This window comes from Pavona decussata, unplaced genomic scaffold (genome assembly GCF_977016875.1).
Source record: "Pavona decussata unplaced genomic scaffold, jaPavDecu1.1 SCAFFOLD_72, whole genome shotgun sequence".
Lineage (NCBI taxonomy): Eukaryota > Metazoa > Cnidaria > Anthozoa > Scleractinia > Agariciidae > Pavona > Pavona decussata.
In genome coordinates, this window is record NW_028145491.1 from 501,897 (window position 1) to 521,784 (window position 19,888).

The 19,888-nt window shown below is 40.1% G+C and overlaps 5 protein-coding genes and 1 pseudogene across 7 annotated transcripts; 1 reads left to right on the forward strand and 5 right to left on the reverse strand.

Annotated features, from left to right (window-relative positions):
• Positions 1–99: 99 nt before the first annotated feature.
• LOC146476785 (uncharacterized) lies at positions 100–4,090 on the reverse strand. 3 transcript variants are annotated; one of them, XM_085113958.1, is made up of 3 exons: positions 2,330–4,090; positions 1,536–1,744; positions 100–1,328 (listed from the first exon to the last, which is right to left on the reverse strand). In XM_085113958.1, the coding sequence occupies exons 1-3, from the start codon at positions 2,367–2,369 to the stop codon at positions 1,101–1,103; spliced, it is 477 nt and encodes a 158-aa protein (XP_084970084.1). In that variant the 5' UTR covers positions 2,370–4,090; the 3' UTR covers positions 100–1,100. The 3 variants fall into 3 exon arrangements, with proteins under 3 accessions (XP_084970084.1, XP_084970083.1, XP_084970081.1); XM_085113957.1 differs by lacking the exon at positions 2,330–4,090 and having other exon boundaries at positions 100–820; positions 1,178–1,328; positions 1,536–2,286; XM_085113955.1 differs by lacking the exon at positions 2,330–4,090 and having other exon boundaries at positions 1,536–2,286.
• Positions 2,989–3,854, reverse strand: LOC146476786 (uncharacterized). The gene is made up of 2 exons (XM_085113865.1): positions 3,588–3,854; positions 2,989–3,498 (listed from the first exon to the last, which is right to left on the reverse strand). The coding sequence occupies exons 1-2, from the start codon at positions 3,852–3,854 to the stop codon at positions 2,989–2,991; spliced, it is 777 nt and encodes a 258-aa protein (XP_084969991.1).
• A 134-nt stretch (positions 4,091–4,224) lies between the features above and the next one.
• On the forward strand, positions 4,225–5,650 carry LOC146476787 (uncharacterized). The gene is made up of 3 exons (XM_085113965.1): positions 4,225–4,609; positions 4,704–4,811; positions 4,900–5,650. Exons 1-3 carry the CDS (start codon positions 4,256–4,258, stop codon positions 5,161–5,163), a joined length of 726 nt encoding a protein of 241 aa, XP_084970091.1. The 5' UTR covers positions 4,225–4,255; the 3' UTR covers positions 5,164–5,650.
• A 1,157-nt stretch (positions 5,651–6,807) lies between these two features.
• Positions 6,808–9,294, reverse strand: LOC146476788 (uncharacterized). The gene is made up of 3 exons (XM_085113962.1): positions 8,066–9,294; positions 7,779–7,912; positions 6,808–6,989 (listed from the first exon to the last, which is right to left on the reverse strand). The coding sequence occupies exons 1-3, from the start codon at positions 8,406–8,408 to the stop codon at positions 6,852–6,854; spliced, it is 615 nt and encodes a 204-aa protein (XP_084970088.1). The 5' UTR covers positions 8,409–9,294; the 3' UTR covers positions 6,808–6,851.
• A 963-nt stretch (positions 9,295–10,257) lies between these two features.
• Positions 10,258–18,663, reverse strand: LOC146476789 (uncharacterized; annotated as a pseudogene).
• LOC146476790 (uncharacterized) lies at positions 15,581–19,888 on the reverse strand. Its single transcript, XM_085113963.1, has one exon. The coding sequence runs from the start codon at positions 19,118–19,120 to the stop codon at positions 18,743–18,745; it is 378 nt and encodes a 125-aa protein (XP_084970089.1). The 5' UTR covers positions 19,121–19,888; the 3' UTR covers positions 15,581–18,742.

Here is a 19,888-nt window from a genome sequence, read left to right on the forward strand (position 1 = left end):
TTATTTTCCAGTTTTATCCGATCTCTGCAGGGCAAGCAAATCTTCCTTTTCCTGTTGTTGTGTCGACCATCTAGGTTGACCCCGCAAAAAAGCAGTTCCAAGTCAGTCTCCACTCGGAGAATTGCGAGGTCATCCACATGTCTCCAAGCAATGTGTTGAGGGCAACAGTACGAAGGCCTCTGAGGCATATTTATGCCGAGAAAGAACACTTAAAAACATTCTTTTTGATAAAAGAAACTTCGAATATGAACAGCCACAGACAGATAAAAGACTACAGATGCAAACGGCCAAAAGAAGACGCAAAACTACAGCGTGTACGATCACCGGAAATGTCCCATCCAAGTTGGCGGCAGTCACGTCCAGAACACAGGCACAATGTAGTACCAGTTCCCCATTTCCCATGGCAGTGAAACTCGGTATGCAGAGCAAATAAGACCCTGGGACCCAAAATATCCCAAAAAATATGGGAAAAAACGATTTTTTGGCTAATTTTTTATATTTTTGGGGTATTTGGCCATTCAAAATGCTCTATTTTAATTGAGTTAATAATTCAGCATTTAGCGCCCTACGGCGCTGCGTGCATTTGCTCTGCCTTGTTCTTGCGTGGAACATTACTTAATGATGTTTACATGCATGGTATCCCACTATCATTCATCAAGGGCACAGTCTTGTATGTGGTTTATAACTCACATTTTACAACTTCAACATGTACCCACCTCGTCAGACGAGAGAAAGGCAAAGACACCTGAACTCTTTCAATCCCTCTTCTTCTGCACCTTTGTTACAAATATTTTTGGCAAGGTCTTTAACACCACAGCACCTGTTAATAGAGAAAGAGGAATACAAACACCAAAATTAATTATCCCTATCTTATGAACTCCAATAATGTTAGACTTAACTGACCTTATGGTTGAATCAGACATTGACCTGTAAACAAAAAAGGCTACAGTCTTGGACAAACTAAAATGATAAATTAGACACCCCCTCCTCCCAAAACCAATTATGAATCCACGCACTAGGCGAAGCCCAGCATTTTCCCACCATTGACGTTGGGGGAGGGGTGGTCTTTATTTTTTATTTGAAGTGTCCAAGCTTGTAGCTTAACAGAACATGTACATGTACCATGAACCAGAGCAAGTTACTTTGGAAGAAGCTTCTTCAAACTTTTTTTGCATACCTGTGACTTCATCCTTCCTTAGTGAAAATTGCTGCAAAATGAATGCCTTCAACTTGTCATACTGGATGTCCCACGCCTTCAGTAACATCTCAACACCACTGCATTTCAACTTGTTTTCAAATTTAAGAATCCTTAACAGTTCTTCCTCGAGCTGAAATCCATAAGAGAAAATCACAGTCTAACTGCAGGCTTCTTATACCAAGACATTCATGCAAGATGCAAGGATTGAACTTCAAGTATATGATTTTGATGCTATGATCAGAATCTAGCATAGGGGTCACCTTCATTACTGTTTGTAGCCAGTGTAAAAAAAAAAACAGTACTATTTATGTGAATATTATAATAAAAATTAGAATACCTCACTGCCATTACCAAGAAGGTGATATTTGGCAAGTGTATCTCTTATCCTTGTTCGTACATCAATCTTAGTTACGAAGCTTCTCCGGGTTTGAAATTCTGCATCCATAAGTTCTTTGATCACTTCTTCATCTGGTGAACTTTTCTCCAGCTCATCTTGGAGTCTTTTGCTATGTCTCGCTAATGAAGCATCATCATCAACAGCTTCCTCTATTGGTGTTGTAATGGAATGTACAAATAAAATCACCTTAAGCTTGAATATACAGGCTGAATCCCAAATTACATCGATGTTAATTATTATAGCCCTGTCAAAATGTTTTGTAGTAGTGGGCAGCATAGCTGTAGTAGCTAGCAACTGCCAGCGACCCTTTCCTGTTAGAGAACTCCCAGTGAAGTCCAAGTGTGAAGTAAGGGGCAAATAATTGAATGTAGGCAGCAAATTTGCCAGCTGCTGGCATATTTTGACAGGGCTGTAATTATAAACACTTTTTTTTGTTTCCACTGAAAGCATTCTAACAAATGCATGCACCAATTAACAACATACTTAAATGAGCCATAGTAATTTAAAAATGACATGTTGGAGCTTGGAGTATATACAGATAAACAGAGAGAATTTTCAAGCTCAGTAATTAAATATGTACTCTAACAAGAGTAAGCAGACAGCAATGATTAGGTCTCAAGGCCTCCTGGTGAAGGTTACTAAAGAATGTCTTAGTTTAATAACAGTAGGCAACAAAATTTATAAGATTTGAGCTAGGGTGAAAACAGTCCTGTAAAAATAAGCGTAACTAATACCTTGATCACTGTTTGATTTCAGCGGTTTAATTTCCACCATACTGCTTGCACTTCTTGAGGCCTTTCTTTTTTGCTGATATAGTTTGTTTTCAAGGGCTCTTCTAATCTTCTCTGCAAAGAGACCCTGTTATGCAATGAAAGGAACATCACCAATTACGGAAAGTCAAACCTTAGTTCTCGTATCTTGCTGACCCGGTGATGTATGTAAGGTTTCCATGCTTTGGCATTTTTAATCCAACCCAGCGTGGTGAATGAATCAGTCCACAGAAACGTTTCTTCAACTCGTAGAACAGATTGCAACGTTTGCTGTGTTGAATGAATTAGCTGGGCTAGTAATGTAGCTCCCAGCAATTCCAACCTGGGAATTGACTGACGCTTGATCGAGGCTACTCTCGTCTTGGGTGTCACCATATTGACGTGGGTTTCACCATTGCTGAATTCGGTTCTCAAGTACACAACGGCTGCGTAGGCTCTTTCCGACGCATCTGAAAATCCATGGATTTGATATGAGCATATGCTTGACTGTGCCAGGGAATAATTGGCATAACATCGAGCAACTCGGATGTTCTTCAGAGTATTCAGGTCGTTGATAAATGATTCTCCTTCCAAACTGTCATCCCAATTGACTGTCTCGATACAAAGACCTTGGAAGAGGATCTTCATGCTGATTGTAACGGAGTTAACAACCCAATAGGTTTCAAGGTACTTGCCAGGATAGCTGGACTTGGAGTTAAACCGGACACTAGCCTTCGAAATTGGTATTGCTTGATTTGTGGACAATCTTTCTCAATATCATTAAACCATAGAAACCTCAGCATTCTTCTGTCTTCTGGATTGATCTGTATCTGGTGGAAGGCCTTTTCGATGTCAGCTACTACAGCGATTGGATAAACTTGAAACTTAACCACAATATTAAACAAGTGTGGCGCTAAGTTTGTTCCTTCCTCTAAACACTTGTTAATGGAGGCAGTCGATATGTCAGATTTGGCTGATCCATCAAATACAACTCTTAACTTCGTAGTTTCCCTGTCTGACCGAATTATGCCATGATGAGGTAAGAAATGTGTTGGAGTTTGGTCGTTGCCGTTTTCTGATACGGCTTCAATGATCCCTGATTTGATTGGATCCTTGATTACGTGATCATAGTCTCTTAACAGTTCCTTGTTTTTCTTCAGTCGTGAGTAAAGCTGTCTCAATCTTGTAACAATGCATACTCGTTTGAAACAGGAACAAGACCTCCTTTCCATGGCAGACCTACTTCGTGTCTTCCTTCATTCTCATGAAAATGAATGCTCTCCAAGAACTCTCCAATATCCGACTGTGACACAGGGGGTTCCTCTTGTACTCCTAATGATTCAGTGTCCCAGAATTTCCGTAAGGCATTACATAACTCCTTGCTCTCACTATGTATGTCAAATGGGCTCAAGGTCATCGATTCTGATCTCTCTATGATGAGATTCGTAGTTGCATACTTCTCTCTTGATTCTTCAGCACTTGTTTGGCCAGACAAGACCCATGCAAACATGCTGCTAACTGCTACAGGGCCACTGTTGCCACGGATAACATCCCCAGACACAATATCAAAGTACTAATCTGATCCAATTAGCACATCTGTGTCCTGTTGACCAGTTTCAGCAATGCTCATGTCCGCAAGCGCGAGATCTTGTAGATGTGTGACTGTCGATGTTAACCTTAGCTGACACTGCCGAGCAAATTTTACATCTGCATCTACATTTATTAAGTTGATAAAATCTTGTAAGACATCACATTAACTGTAATAAAAGGTAAAATAAAATATACATATATAAACATATATATGTACATATGTATACAGCTATTTCAATTAAGGTTGTCGGATAAAAGCTAAAAGACAAGACCGCAAAGTTATGTGGGATTTTTTTATGAATAAATTAATCAAAATCAGCTATGCCTCGCCCGTACAGTGAAGATCTACGGTGGCGAGCCATTTGGATGAATGGAATTTTAGGATATGAAGTGGATGAGGTGGCAGCCGCTTTGAGGATGTCACCAAGAACTATCGAGCGATATGTCTCAAAAGTTTTAAACTCCAGGGAAGTAAAAGCAAATACCATCGGAAGACCGATAAACAGTGTGGCCATGCACCCGCACGTGGAATTTTTGATTATGGAAACAGTGCTAGGACACCCCGAAAAGACACTGTCAGAAATTGCGTACGATGTGTATACTGAGACGGGATCAGATTTTGCATTAGCAAGTATTTTTTATTACCTGAAACGAAATCGTTTCAGTCTAAAAAAGGTTAGTTTGAATTCTTCTGCTTTGGAATCGATTTTTTTTTTCATGGCTTTTGAAACGTTTAATTAACCTGGAATTTTCTCTATTTCATAATCAGCTCAACAAAATTGCGCTTCAAAGATCTGAAGAAGCAAGAGTGATCTTCCGAGGGGATGTTTGTGCCTTGAATTCTGAGATGTTTGTGTTCATAGATGAAAGCGGATTCGTAAGTGTTCAGTTCTTATTTGACCTGTTAGGTTTAAATTCATTCCATTCTTCCAATTGTAAAATTGATTTTTGTGTCATGTTTATAGAACAAAAGAATTTCTCGAACCTCTGGACGCAACCTCATTGGAAAAAGAGCAGTGGTAAAACAATTTAAGCAGAACTGGGGACCGCGTATTACTGCCATTCCCGTCCTTTGCACTGAGGGGATCATTGACCTGGGTATTTACGAGGGAAATGTTAATGCCGCGACGTTTCTGAATTTCGCGATGGATAAGCTTTGTCCTAATCTGCTTCCATTCAATGGAATAAATCTGCGATCGGTGGTAGTATTAGGTAAGGGAAATCCGTGAGCCAATTTTCAATTCACCAGGTCTAATTTTCCTTGGTGGTCAGGATTATTTTCTCAAAATCCACTCTGACTTTTTTTGACGCTATTGACGCTATTCACGCGACTGGAGCTATGGTTATCTTCTTGCCACTGTATAGCCCTGATTTCATGCCATTGGAAGAGCTTTTTGCTCAAGTTAAAAATTGGATCAAAGAAAATGACGCAGCGTGGCAATTTTGTAGGGATCCAGAATTAATGGTTGAAGAGGCTTTCCTTCAAGTTACAGAAGACGAAGTCAGAAATTATATCCAGCACGCCGAATATTTTTAATGGAACAAACTTTTAACACTCTCTTATTACAATAAATCAAAGATCACTCAGTTCTTTCAAAAGCTTTTCCTTTTGGACAAGGAACTTGTCATTTGAAAGAACTCCATCATCAGTCAAAGCTTTCAGGTCTTTCAACTGTTGTATGATGGTACTTCGTATTCGCATCTACAAAGACAAAAAAGTAGAAGCTCGTTACGTAAAAGTCCAATAAAACATGTTAACGTGCACAAAATAGACCTTTTTACCGATACGGCGGCCATTTTGAATAACTTAATTTTGCTGAATATTATGGGGTGCCCAGGGGGCAAAATCAACTGAAGCGAAACAACGCGTTATCTTGGTTAGTGTACGTGTCCTCTCCGATTCTCGTTTGCGGGACAACTTTTCCACGTACATAACAAAACTTACAGTCAACCCAGGTCACGCCTGAACGATATTTTTGAAATTTGAACGGAGTTTTGAAATTTACATGTCAGTTTTGAAAATCGCCAACTAGATTTCAGAGTTCCCGTATAAATTTCCCTAGCTTATTGACGGTATAAAGCTATGAATTTTTCATTACATTGCAAAATTGAATATTTCAAGAATAACAATTGTTTCCCAAGTATTTTGAATCTTTTTTTCAGTTAACACGTCCTTTTCGGAACGATTTCCAGAGAAATGTCCAACATTCCATTCACACGTCGGATATTTAATACAAAGAGAAATTCGAATGTTCATTTCATTCTTGGAAATACTGTTCACGCGTGACCTGGATTGACTGTAAGACAATCTGATATGTTATTGTACTCAACATCAGTGACATGTCCGCTTTCACATATATTTTTTCCCTCCTTCGCGGATTTCATGTTATTGTTTTTCGACAAGTACGCTTCCACGTCACATCATGATGTCAGGAAAATAATAGCTTCCCTTCAGCCAATTGTCCAGTTTCTCCGCGAAACAAAGCGAAATTCCATCAATAAAGAACTTTTCCTTTCTTCTTACTGCAATTTGGACATCGTCATTGTTCTTTAGTGCTACACAATGGCAAATGTAGCCGAGAAGCATAGTAAACTTTCAATAACAAGTCGGGCTTACGAGTATCATTCGCGATAGCAATGCCACGATTTCTCAAATATTTTCGCAGTTTCTTGACATTCCATACATTTAGCTCTTCCATACTGAACTTTTTTGTTTTCATCCGGTTGATCAGCCATGACTAAATGGTGATTAGAAAGTATAAACAGAGCTGTCAAATAACAACAATATTAAAGCGCGTTCAGTCACGCAAGCATTCTTTGCCCCCTGGGCATCACATAATATACTGTAAAATTAAGTTATTCAAAATGGCCGCCGTATCGGTAAAAAGGTCTATTAATAACATGGGCGACTTTTTTTTTAATTGTTTTTATGTACCTTACTCTCTGCGCTGTCTGTGGATTGCACGGACTCGCGATTGCTTGAACTTGACAGTTTGTCTTTGCACTTTTTAGACAAGTCTGGGGGTTCGTCCTCACTGTCATGAGTTCCATTTACCTGTTAAAGAAAACATCAGTGAGCTGTATTCAGTTCCCGTGTTAACTGATTAGGGAACTTAAGCAGCGACGACGGTAACACCAACGAAAATGTCGCTTGAAAATATAACTTTAATTATTTTATTTGTGCTACTTCGCCATTATTTCAACTCGTTCAACTGCTGTAGAAGCGCCGAACTACCCAGGAACAAAATTGGTAGGAGTGGCGTTTAAGTTAAAAAAAAAAAAAAGCATGAGAAATTCACTGTCGTTTTCTCACGTTCAAGAAAAATCCTAGAATTTGGTCATTTCACGTTGTTGTTTTGCAGAGGACGCAAAAGAAATGTACAACAATTTAAAACGCACGTGCAAAACTCTTGTTTTTGCTCATTAAGCCTTTTGTTTTGTGGAGTTTTCGCTGACGTCGCTGTTGTCGTTGCTGAGCTGCCTAATAGCTATGAATGCAGTTACCTGACTTAAATGGTCAGTACTGACACAAAAAAAGAATTTTACCATGAAACACGATAATCAGCTAACGCTGGGGCTCAAACATAATGATTTTCTTCCCTACTGCATAAATAGAAGACTTTTTTACTTTTCTACTCAGTAAAGGCTGTAAAAGCGGCATAAAATTAACATACGTGTATGCACGTGAAGTCCGTGAGTTTCGAGTTAGTGAAATGCTAATTCACATGGCGTTATAAAAATTATTTGAAGAAAAATATTGACGAGCATTAAGAACAATCCGACAACCTCATTACTGGAATGATAATGTTTGACGTGGGCAAGCAGAAAATTTAAAGTTCCTTACTAACATCCTGGCCCAACAACGCAGTTTAAACTCTGGCAGTTTATGATGCTCTCTCAACCTTGACAGGCATGCTTCATAACGTGACGGCGCTTCTTCTTCGTCATCAGTCATCTCAGAACTGGGTCCGGGGTTAGCTACACAAAACAATAAGTTGCTTAAAACAAGTTCCTGATCATCACAAGCAGAATCGAAGAAGCTTGAATGACAGCCGTCTTCTTGAGTTACACGTTCTCCTGAGTATGCAACCTGAGGAGACGGGGATGATATTCAAAATAAAATTACTATACCTTTCCTTTTCTTCCCCAATGTTGAAGCGAGTGATTTTTTGGCTTTAGTTAAGTGTGGATCGACCCACAACGTAACCATTCCCTTTTTCACTAATGACAGAGCCTCGGCAAGTTGAATTTCTGAAGTAATGGTGAACTTCTTGTTTCCTTCACCGATGTATCCAAAAGTAAAGTCACAATCTGTTGCTGGCCGGAGTTTCTCCGTGCACCTCTCCAATAGGTAGGCTTTTAATCTAGTCACACTGTCAAAGAGAGGCACGTTTCGAACGGAATACGAATCGTGTGAATTTTTGTTTTTTGCTTTTAAAACGCGCAGACAAATGTTTACAGTGTTTTCTTCCATCCTACTTGTCGCGCCTCAGCGAAAAAAATTAAGAACTACCCATGCTACCTTGCGGTCTTGTCTTTTAGCTTTTTGCTTTTATCCGACAACCTTAATTGAAATAGCTGTAAGTTGAATAAAAGTAAATATGTCAAATAACAAAAAAATAGATGATAATTCAAAATTATAATTCACTATAATTCACTTCACTTATTTTACGTGCTTTCCTAAATTTAACTTTAAAACAGATAATGACTTGCAATTTACTAAGTCAGGGGGCAGTGAGTTCCACTCGGTTATTGATCTAGGAAAAAAGGAAAACTTAAAGACGTCCTTAGAAACTTTTGGCATTGTATACTTAAAAGCATGGCTGTTATGTGTTCTTAATTTTCGGAAAACAAAGTGTGGAGATCTCAATTGTAACTACAGGTTTACAACATCCCACTGCTGCTTAGTGTTGAGATGCAATGTTTCTGACTTCACAGCAGACAGATTAAGCTTTGATTTCAATTGGCTTGTGATGTAAGTGTCTTGACTTCCGGTATCCAGAAGAATTCTAACCTGTGCAGTTTTAGAATTGACATCGTTGACAGCCATAGCCTTCGCCGTTTGCAAGAGCACAGTTCCCTTTGCCTTGTTTCTCACTGTTGTTGTTGTCTTCGTCTGTTCAGTAGGAACTTCCTTTTGTTTTGGTTTTCCTTGGTCAAGCATAGAACAAATCGACTGATGATGCCGCTGTTGGCAGTGTCGACATTTTTTCAGATTCCTGTACTCCTTTGCATCGTGACCAAATCGCAAACAATAATTATTATTAAATCATCGTTTATCTCTTTCCAAAATATTTCTTCGCTGAGCGGTATCTTGAACAACATTGCATGAGGCAGAATAATGTTCGTTTTGACAATGGGCACATTTGATTTTGTAGCTCCCACCTTGCTGAGAGACGAGTGAATTCGCGATTGGCGTTCGATGTCGAACTTTTGAATCACGGCTGGGTGCTTGAGCTTTCCTGCCTTCGATTGTTTTCACCATGGTCATCTCGCTTGCTTCCTGCGCTTCGACTTCAATCTTTATCACATTCAACAACTCCACAATTTTCCATACTGAATCCTTGGAGTTCCTGGCTGTCTGTAACTGAATCTCAGTTGGCAACTTAGACATAATAAGAGGAATTAAGAGACTGTCACATTGATCCGAGGTTACACCGAGCGATGCCAAGCCACGGGAATGAACACAGATTTGATCATAGACGTAACGAAGACAAGCCGGGCGATCATTAGAACCGGCGAAACCTTGACAAGCTGATCCATATGGGCGCTAATAATTTGTTGGGGACGCCCGAAACATTCTTGTAATAATTTGACTGCCGCTTTATAGTTAGCTTCAGTTAAGGTAAGACCCTGGATTGCTCGAGCAGCGGCCCCTTCAAGGACAGAATTGAGGTAGTTGAACTTGTCGATGTTGGAAATCCTTTTGTTACAATGTACTGCGGACTGAAATGAATCCCAAAAGGTATTCCATTTGGTAACATCTCCTTTAAACGTTGGAACGTACAACTTTGGTAATCTCGTACAAGTTGCATTTTGATTCACTGGTTGTGTTGTCGTTTGAGACGAACCGACGTGTTGCTGAGTTGGCATGTTTACTTTGCTCAAATTCTGAAGTTTGCATTTCAGACTGATTATTGAAGCAGTAAATTCTTCTGACTCTTCGATTTCTTTATCAATCTATGTTATTTCGCATAATGATAATACATGTATCAGGGTTCTCCCTAAAGTTTGGAGTAGAAGGAGAATAAAATGGAGTAGCTGACAGAGGAATTTATAAAGGCCCGTAAGTGCCTTCCATGCGCCTCTGGGGGGAGGGGGGAGGTTATGGGAGGAGGGAAAAGCTAGGAGAAGTGCATTTTGGTGCAATTTGGGAGATGATTGTGCCACTGATTATAGAACTTTTATTAATCCACATATACATTTTTGAGTAATACTGCAAAAACAGCTAGTTTGAAAATAGTGTGTTAAGCTTAAAATGTGTCGTCTTCAAAGTCGAACTCGAAGTCTGAATCTGCATCAGCATCAACCATGTCCATTGCAGTAAGTGCCTTGTGTACACTGTCACTGTTTGCTAAGGTTGATGTCTGTGGCTCTTCTTCCACCATAACGTCTAGGTTTTCTGCCATTAAATTAAATAAACATCATTTCTTAAATGGCTATTTGTGGTTTTTTTTATCCCTACTGCCTCTGCCAGGATTACTAGACACTCTTCGGACTTTGGCTCCGGTCCATTGATTGAAACATGAAGACATGTCGACAGCATGTCATTCTTCAGGCAGTTTCGGAGCCTTGTCTTCACCCTTTTGACTGCACTGGCTCCTCTTTCAAGAACAGCGTTTGACATTGGCTGTGTCAGGCAGATCTTTGCAGCATCCACCAAAAAGCTGTAGCTTACTTTAAGCAGTGCTTGCTCTTTTACAATTTTACGAAGAATCCATTCAGTGGATGATAGTTTGGACTCCTTCCCCCCTTGCAACACATTCTGAGGTGGCTGCCAGGATAGAATGAGGTATTTGAAATTTTGCAACTGGGTCTTCATCTGATCCTCACTGAACTGTAATTGACCAGCTAGAATCTTCACACTCTCTACACCGTATTCCATGAACGTGGGATCAGTGGCAGCAGGCAGGGTGGTTGGATTAAAGATGCTGAAGGCTTCTAATACTGGAGCAGCCTGAGTGTAGCGTCTGTCCAGATTCTCTTCCAGTGCTAAGGTGTAGCTTTGGCACAGGTTGGCCAATACTTCTTCCTGTGATGAGGGAAGAGTTAGCTCCAAATCTTTGTAGCGGCCTATCAAAGCTTCTTTTAGGGCATGAAGTGGCTTGCAGCTGGATCGAACTTCAGTAATTCTCCTCTTTGTTGATTCCAGTGATGGCTTAATGGCAGAATAGTGGATTTTGTTTTGCTGGAACACTTTACTTAAAGTGTTAAGGTGGGGAAGAACTTCGTTTAAGATGAGAAGGGTACCAACAAACTTGACTTCATCCTTTTCAGCAAACCATCAGTTGTAGCATCATGGTCCTTGAATTTTCTGAGCGTTTGCATCAGTGCCACCAAATTTTTACAAATGCTTGATACACTTTGCCCCGTTGACAGCCATCGTGTCCTGCAGGCCTTCGGGACTTTAACAGCCAATGACTTCTTCTGTGTAGGATCTGGCACTTGAATTTTCCTCAAACTTTGACAGACCTTGATGTATGCAGAGCATCTCTTAGGGTATTCGAGCCACTTCCAGAGCTGCTTGAGTGTAGTTTCCACTGTGGTAATGAACCTGACCTGATCATTTGCATCTCCACAGGCCAGAGTCAATCTATGGTTTATGCAGTGTGTTCGTACAAGAAGAGGACACACTGCTTTTAGCCTTGCACCAACGCCATTCTGGGCTCCTGTCATGACACTGGCACCGTCTGAACCAAATCCACAGACGTGTTCAACTTGCAGGCTACTTTCCTTCAGCTCCTCAATAATTAAATGGGTGATCGTTTCAGCATTAGCAGAATCGGATGTTGCAAGGCAGTCTTTAACTTCCAAGAAGTCAAAGTGGGGCTCGCCTGTCTCGTCCACATAACCAATGTAAATGAGAAGGTGTTCAGTCACAGCACAATCGGTCACTTCGTCAACAAGGATACTGAACCATTTTGCTCCTTTGCTTCTTGGATTCGAGCTAGTGTCGTCTTCTTCAGTAATTGCCCGAGTAGCAATCTCTGTTCTCTTTGACATTGCTCGCTTGTGTTCTTCCAGTGACTCAGTTCTTGAAGGCCTAGCTGTTCCTCTAGATTTAACAAGGATTTCAGCTTCACATTGGCAATCTCCTCATGTGCCAGCCAGTAAGCACCTCAGCATAGCGTTGAATGTCACCTTGTCTGCTTTTTCCTAGACTGCTTTCTGTTGCTGTACAAGGGGGCTCTTTCTTCACTCCAGTTCAAGAAGATAGGTTCCAAGGTGCCCAGTTGACTGTGCAAGGCCCAGGTCTTTTTTGCCTCCGGGATGCCCATTAGCCTTAGAGTTGAAGAGAGCTGATCTCTTGTAACGAATGGAGGGCTCACATTTAAACTTGGAATCCTTGTTGAATCTGTTCTTCGTGTTATGTACGCGACAAAGAAGGCAGTACATCCCCTCCCATTCAATGTAAACAAGCCACCACATCCCTGTTTCCCGCGAAAATGCGAGGGTTTCTTCAAATAGTCATCGGTGCTGGAATTTGTCACCTTTTCCCTGAGCTTTTGTTGTTCTTGTTTGAAAACCTCTGTACACAAGCCTGAGCAGGTGTAGTAACTGTGCAGGGTATTCCGGCGAAAAGCCTCCGGAAAGTACTCTTCCAGTAGCTTCATGGTTTCCTTGTGTTGCAGTTTTGGAGGAGTTGAAGTTCGAAATGAAAGGCTTTCACTATATCCCCCAGCTGACGTAACATTCGCAGATGCTGTTTTGCCTACATTGCTAGACGATTTTGAAGGCAAGGATTCTTGGATGCTGCTGGAATCTCCTTTATCGAGGGCTGGGAAATTGATGATACAAACTAAAGGATCGTCTTCAAAATACTTAGATAACAAATTCTACAGATTCTCCGTTTGAATTTTATGTGTGTGTTTCGTAAGTCTGCAGAAAAATTTAATTATCTCAGGAACAGAAAAAAATGTAAGTATTAAGCTGGCATAAATTAAATTTAAGTTTAAATTTCTAAAGTTGCATTTTTCTTTTTCACTTCTTTACTTGTTTTCAGAGATAGCTGAGAACGAAAATTGGAAAATGTTATTTTCAAAAACCGCCTTGCAAATTTCCAAAACCACCAAAGAATTTTTTCACCTGTTAACATGACTTACAGTGCGATCTTGTTCGGAACAAGTTATGTAAATTAGTTGGATACCGCTCGATGAAAACTATAATAACAAAATTATTTATTTAATATGGATTGCATTACATGATTACCTGGAACACCTTTTTTCTTTTTGGGTTTTGGAGCTGCCACCTGCCACATCTGAGCCAGCCCACGCTGCTGCTTTTCCGCTATTTGGAGGTGTTGGAATGAAGAGTATGTTGTCTGATATGGAGTGCTTTTCGTCGGTAACCGCTGCCTCGCAATCTGAGCCTGTTTCGTTTGCTGAACGTTCGATTGACATCTGCAAGCAGATTCAGGCGATGGTGTGGTGAAATTCTCGACGAGACTTTCAAGTGTATTCAGTCAAAAACATTTTTGGACACTTGGCTCTTTAAGGAAAACTTTATTTATTTCATAATGTAATTACCCAAGGGAAAGTAGACGTCGCAAATGGAAAAGTTTCTGTTGGATGCAAAACAAAGTATTTATTTATTTATTTTTAATTGGATCTGAGTAGCCGGCGCCCCCAGGACAATTAGCCGGCGATTTCCGCCGGTCGCCGGGGCTTACGGAGATCTCTGCAGAAGGATTGTTTGGCAGTTGGACTTTGAAACGCACCTAATGCATCATCCTTTCGGAGACTTTTAACTAAGTTAAATTTTAACGGCTGTCAATGCAGCAATTGCCTCTGACCCGATTTATTTTTATTTATTTATATTTAGATGTTACTTTTCAATTTAATTAGTAGTTATTATCTTTTTTTTATACTGTCAAACACTTATATCATGAGCCTGTGGCTCGGGGGACTGGGAGACCACCCCCTGTGTATTTGACACTAAATAAATTACTTACTTACTTACTAGAGAACCAGTGAAGGCTGGATCATCTGGCTCACTGTTGACAGAAACCCATTGTTTCAAGAGTTGCTTACTGTCGTGCAGCACCATGAGCGCCAAAAACACATCTTTCATGGCCACGAGTGCCTCCACCAATGCTACAAGCAGCTCTACCAATATTTCTACCACAAAGATTTTGACCTTTTCCATTCCCATCTCCTACTGCCACATCTTCGCTTTCCTCGACGGTCTCAATCTCATCTTCCGATTTAGAACTAGCGGCACTGTATTCTGAAATATCTTCACTGTCTAACAGGCTTTCTTCCCTTAACTCTGAGTCTCTTACCCAAAAAATCTCTGCCAAAGCTTCCTCTGCATTCTTCAAACCTGGTCATGACCGTGACGTCATGTTAGATTTACCGATGGCACATATCAACAATGCGGGTGATATTTTGTGCCCACAATGAAAATTGTTTGGTCAGCGGTTTTTCTGTTCCTTCCCAGACTCTTCTAAACAACCCAGATGAAAACAGTGAGCAACCAAATAAAATAAAAAATGGCTTTTTCAAGGACGTGTATATAAGTTTTTGGTCTCTGAGGCTCATTTTTCAGGACGTATGTTAACATTTAGTGGGTTAAAAGAAACGTATTATGTGCTTAGTGGTACTTAGAAAATGAAAGATTAACCAAATAAATATGCTATCACAGTTTATTTGTGTGGAAAGGATATACATGTACATGTACATGTTTCAGCTACTGCTGTAGTTTCAAAAATCTGCTTGGAATATGATCAGAGGCTCAGACCTACCAACCCCCAAAACATGGAAATCTGGAGATTTTGAAAAAAAAAAAAAAAGCCCAGAAGAACATGGAGATGGGGATCTCAAACCTGGAGATTTCCAAATTTGAAATGAAATGAAAATGGTATTTTTCTTGCTGTAAGGTATTCTTTACCTTATTTGTGCTCCCTTTTCTTTGAAGTAGAAGGCTGAGGCCCCTAAGTCTCAAAGACAGTTTCTGTTTCACTCACAGTGCAAGCGGCCATTTGAGTTTAACATTCACAGCTATAGCATTCCCAGAGACCTAAGCACACCTATGTGTCATGGGAATGAGGTTGGAATTGTACCCAGATTTCCCTCAAACATAGATTATATGTGAAATGTGGCAAATTCGACCACTTTTAACACATATTTTTCAATATCTCTTGATACTACCTGAATGGTTTGGCAATTTCAAGATTTTCTGATTCACTGTGAGATTTGGAGGCCAAATCGTGAGACTGTGAGTTGATACCCCAAACAGTGAGTCTCACCATCAAACTGTGAGAGTTGGCATTTCTGGGGGCTTATCTTTAATTTGGAGAACAACTGTTAACTCATACCAAAAAATGAGTATTATTTTAAACAATTATGTACTACTGTTACAAAAATCTCTTGAATGCGTAGGCATAATTCCACCAAAGAGCGGGTGGAGGATGATGCAGAACTGGAGTGCTGTCTAGGGAGGCTGATCAAAGACTCCAGCCCTGACTTAGAGAACATTAACTTCGAAAACACTTTTTAGAACACTCTTGAGAACATTAACAATGCCCATTCTCTGTTTGCATGGTGTGATTATCTAACGATCTAATGGAATAATAAAACAAAATATTAAGGGCATGACTACATACAGACAATATTTAAAACAATTATTGCCCTTGATTAATCCCCCCTCAAATAATTGCCCCCTTTTAGTGCAGAGCAAAACAAACAAAAAAAAAGCCTGTGGCTATTATTCAAATTAATATGGTACACCAGGCATGGTAGGGACAGGAAAGAGTTCTATTGATGAATATTTTATGGAAAATGACATTACAGTAAAGATTAGCAAACTTTGTGACTACTGAGCCTACTCTTTGTCTCTTATTTGTGGTCTTCTCAGTTAACCATTTGGCCACTGCTGTAGTGGCATTGTACTCAGCATGATCAGAACTTGTGAAGACGAGGTGTTCTGTGTGAAAGAATACATGCGTGTATACTTCCAAGAGTTGATTCTCCATGCATTTTTACAGAACATGTGATCTACAGATCATTTGATAACAACTACACAGGACATCCAACTTATCTTAACCCAGCCGTTTCCAGAGGTTTTTCAAAATTTAGCAAAATTGGCAAAGTGTTTATTTCCTACCCCATGTGCAGTAATAATACATAACTTACAGGGCAAAAAAACAACACCCCTTTAGTCTAAGATAGTTAAAATTACTAATTATAGAATAAAATACACTAGTTGCCAGTTCAAAATTTTCCAAAAATCAAACTTGAAGGTAAAAATTTCCGAAATTTCAATGAAATTTGATCCGCACGTCACAGGGGTGAAATCCGATCCATCTCGAAAGCATGTGTTTGTTTACGTGGGATGCTGCATGGTTCTCAGTGCAACTGGAACTGTTGGAGGCATACCATGTTCTAAATTCTTCCGAGTTCTGGGCAAGATATATAGATAGTTTGTTAAAAACAGCATCGCAGCCAAAGGCTGAATTACGCAATTATTTACAAATGCTTTATAATACTTAAAAAAAATAACAAACTGTTCCTTTTTGCGTGAACATGCGAACCCATAGTCCAGCACCTGCCCAGAGTCAACAGAGATGACAAAGCCTACACCAAAATTTGCTGAAAATCCTCTATTCGACAAGGTGTCATCAAAGACACAGCAATTTCTACTACATTATGTTCTGTGAGGTCTGGATTTTCTCTCCGATGGAGTTCGTGAACATGCTCGCTAGCTTTAGGAAGCTTTTCATCTACAGCGATTTTGTGTGCTTCATTAAGTCTCTGTGAGTGTTCCCTCCAGGCAGATGGCTAGCAAGGTAGGGGCATATTCTAAATATCACACATGACAGCAATAGCTTCACGTCCAACACCGATTTGACAAGAAGAATAATCAATGCATTGATTAATGTCAACTGCATTTTGGGCTTTCTAGTTGCCACCACAGTTAGCTAATGTTTGCAGATACACTTGTTCTTACATTTTGTGCATTAAATATGAATTGAGGAACTGTTGCAGCAGCCATACCGTTTTGCTTGTTCATCGTGGTACACAATTTTCCCTCATTTACACTTGTGTAGCTCTTGAAATGTGTTTATCAAACTAGACAGTTCAACTAAGCGGTAGCTGATTTAGGATCTGTCTTCATAATACTCCTTGGTGTGAGTTGGTGTCACAGTTCCCAGTTTTCTCTCCGATGCAGTTTCTTTCAAGCATTCGGTGTCACTCTGGTTGCTATCAGATGCGCTTGGATCACTTTCAGGCTTGTTTCTTTCTGGCATAGGCTGTGGACTTTTTGACAACACCTTCTTGTGCTTGTTGTTTACATCGCTGGAAGGGAGTACCATAAAATCGGCATTTCTGAGACAATTTCGGCATTTCACGCCGCTAGAAAATTTCTGTTTTTGTCACAATATAAAATACTTCAAATGACTACGCTAGAATCCTTCTCACAGTGACTCATTAGACCAATATGGCGGCTCCAAACCATGTTCTTGATTGCAAGAGTAGATACCAGTTCACTCTCGGTTATTTTAACTGCCTGAAATACATTTTTCACCTGCTACAGCAGTTATGGGACCTTTCCAGCCGAGTTTTTTTACGAGTTTAATGATGTAAACACTTCGCATTCCCATGGTAACAGATTATGGCAGCAATTTTGAATCTGACCACTACAGAGAAATGGGTTGAGATATTGACACAAAATAAATGGCATTTGTTTCTTTGACTAATCCTTCACAGCCAAATTCAAAAAGCTGAAATACAATTAGTTTGACCAAATTCAGGTGAAACCCCCCCTTAATCACCTTCTGTCCTTTGTAAGTGATGCCTTCTTTGTGAACTCCCCTGCTAGTATTGACAGTCTCTGTATAGTCTCCCTACTGGTAGCTCCACGGTGGAAGTGGCAGAAAGCAGAAGCAACCGCACAACAAATAACTGTGGTGCTTGTGTTTTGGACAATGGCCAACACAAGCAAGTTGGTACACTCGTTGCGATTTTGGGTGGTGCCATGCACTCACCTTTCAAGGAGCTTTGTTTCAGTCGGTCATAAATATTGGTTTCAACAATTCAGTAAAACACCTCAGGCAAACACTCCTCTGCTTTTAAGGCAGTTGTTCCAATACTAGCATCTTATTTCCATTTACACCACGAAGTCTCACCAATGGGGCAGAAGTGATGTTGTTTGGCCGCATCTTGCGAGTGAATACTGTGATGAAGGATGGCAATGATGTTTTTCTTCTTGATGTAAACAGCAACATCAACCTCTGTCTGTTGGGTTTGCCTTGGACAAAATATTTTGTGAAATTGCAAGATCATAGTACTTTTGGAAGCGTTTGATCCGGCTGATCACTCACTTAGTCGTCCCTGTCCTCCAATGGGTTTGCCATCAGCGAGTTTTTCTTTGGTCCTTGCTTTAAGGTTCATAAGGTGCTTACCCATGCGTTTCTGGACATCCCCCACACAATCCAGCTTTTCTATCTTGCAGTCACCATATATATTCTCCACAGCATTGAATGCTTTACTGTCCTTGTCACAAACCATCCATTTGTATCTGATATTGTGAAGATCCACAGATTGTTTCACAAAACTGTGCCCCCCGCCCCCAATCTTCCATAGCAGGTCACCTGCCAGTAAAATTAATATCACACTCACCAGAAGCCAGATGTGTGATTTGCCATTCTTCAAACTCGTCGTTGCTTTGGCACTGCGTCTTTTTTAGGGTACAGTTGCGGCATTCAAGAACCTCTCCAGTGTCTAGCGCTATAACAATGGCAACTCCAGTCAATGAGTTAAATCCTCTCTTTGCCCATGTTTCAACAAATAACACTGCTGCATCCACAACAGCATCACTGGTTTCATTTCCATTTTCTTTTAACATGTGGCTATGCACTATTTGCCCTGCCATTCTCATTTTGTCTTTGGCTTCAGCCTCCAAAGCCTCAAGGATGGTATCCACTTGTTTATAATAGGCCAGTAGTGATAAACAGGGCATGTTCATTGTGCTGCAAAATGATGTTAGCCCCTCCTAACCACTTCCTGTCTCTAAGGAATTATAAATGGTATGCCGATTTACATCGAAAGATTGCCCTCTAGGTTACAGTGGCAGATGTTTTCAATGATGTAGATTCGAGGCATGAACTACACTCCACAGAGAGATCTGTCATTAGTCCATTTCTCCCAAAAAACTGTTCCTTCCGAGTAAAACAACCTAGAACATGATAACAGTATGGACTAAAGTTAAATCATATACGTAACACACACACACACGCACACAAAAAATGATAATTCAATTAATAATAACAATAATCATGGGAAGACTCCTCAAGAGGATGGACAAAGTCTAGGAAAATTGAACAGTTTCAATCACAATATATATATATGACATGAACAGTGATAAGTGAAGAAAAGGTTAGGAGAAGATAACTCAAAACCAACTCCATGTTTTTTCCACTGTTTTTTCACCTTTCTTGCACACATGGGCATCAGACAAGAGTGCAGACAATTTTTTGAGGTCTACGAGCCTGTATCACTCTCCCTGGAAAGCTATTTCATCATCAGAACTTTCTGATGAACAGTTTAAAGAGTTTTGTGGCTTCATTTTTAGTCTCCACGCGCTCATGGGTTGATTGCTCTCCGAATCTGATGGAGCCTGAACACACTAGGCACTCTGTGTTCCATCAGGGATTTCACGTATCACGATTTTTCCGTATCTCTGAATCCCAAGGCTTTCCTTTCTTGTTAGTTCTAAATACAGTATCCTTTTCAT

Coding starts and splice junctions, on each gene's coding strand:
- LOC146476785 (XM_085113955.1), bottom strand. CDS start 2,045: ATGCTTTCAGTGGAAACAAAAAAAAGTGTTTATAATTACAGCCCTGTC. Junction 1,329..1,535: donor TTCTTGGTAATGGCAGTGAG/GTATTCTAATTT, acceptor TATGGATTTCAG/CTCGAGGAAGAACTGTTAAG.
- LOC146476788 (XM_085113962.1), bottom strand. CDS start 8,408: ATGGAAGAAAACACTGTAAACATTTGTCTGCGCGTTTTAAAAGCAAAA. Junction 7,913..8,065: donor ATTGGGGAAGAAAAGGAAAG/GTATAGTAATTT, acceptor TGTTTTGTGTAG/CTAACCCCGGACCCAGTTCT. Junction 6,990..7,778: donor GTTGTTGGGCCAGGATGTTA/GTAAGGAACTTT, acceptor TTTCTTTAACAG/GTAAATGGAACTCATGACAG.
- LOC146476790 (XM_085113963.1), bottom strand. CDS start 19,120: ATGAACATGCCCTGTTTATCACTACTGGCCTATTATAAACAAGTGGAT.
- LOC146476786 (XM_085113865.1), bottom strand. CDS start 3,854: ATGTTTGCATGGGTCTTGTCTGGCCAAACAAGTGCTGAAGAATCAAGA. Junction 3,499..3,587: donor AGAATGAAGGAAGACACGAA/GTAGGTCTGCCA, acceptor TCACGACTGAAG/AAAAACAAGGAACTGTTAAG.
- LOC146476787 (XM_085113965.1), top strand. CDS start 4,256: ATGCCTCGCCCGTACAGTGAAGATCTACGGTGGCGAGCCATTTGGATG. Junction 4,610..4,703: donor ATCGTTTCAGTCTAAAAAAG/GTTAGTTTGAAT, acceptor TTTCATAATCAG/CTCAACAAAATTGCGCTTCA. Junction 4,812..4,899: donor TCATAGATGAAAGCGGATTC/GTAAGTGTTCAG, acceptor TCATGTTTATAG/AACAAAAGAATTTCTCGAAC.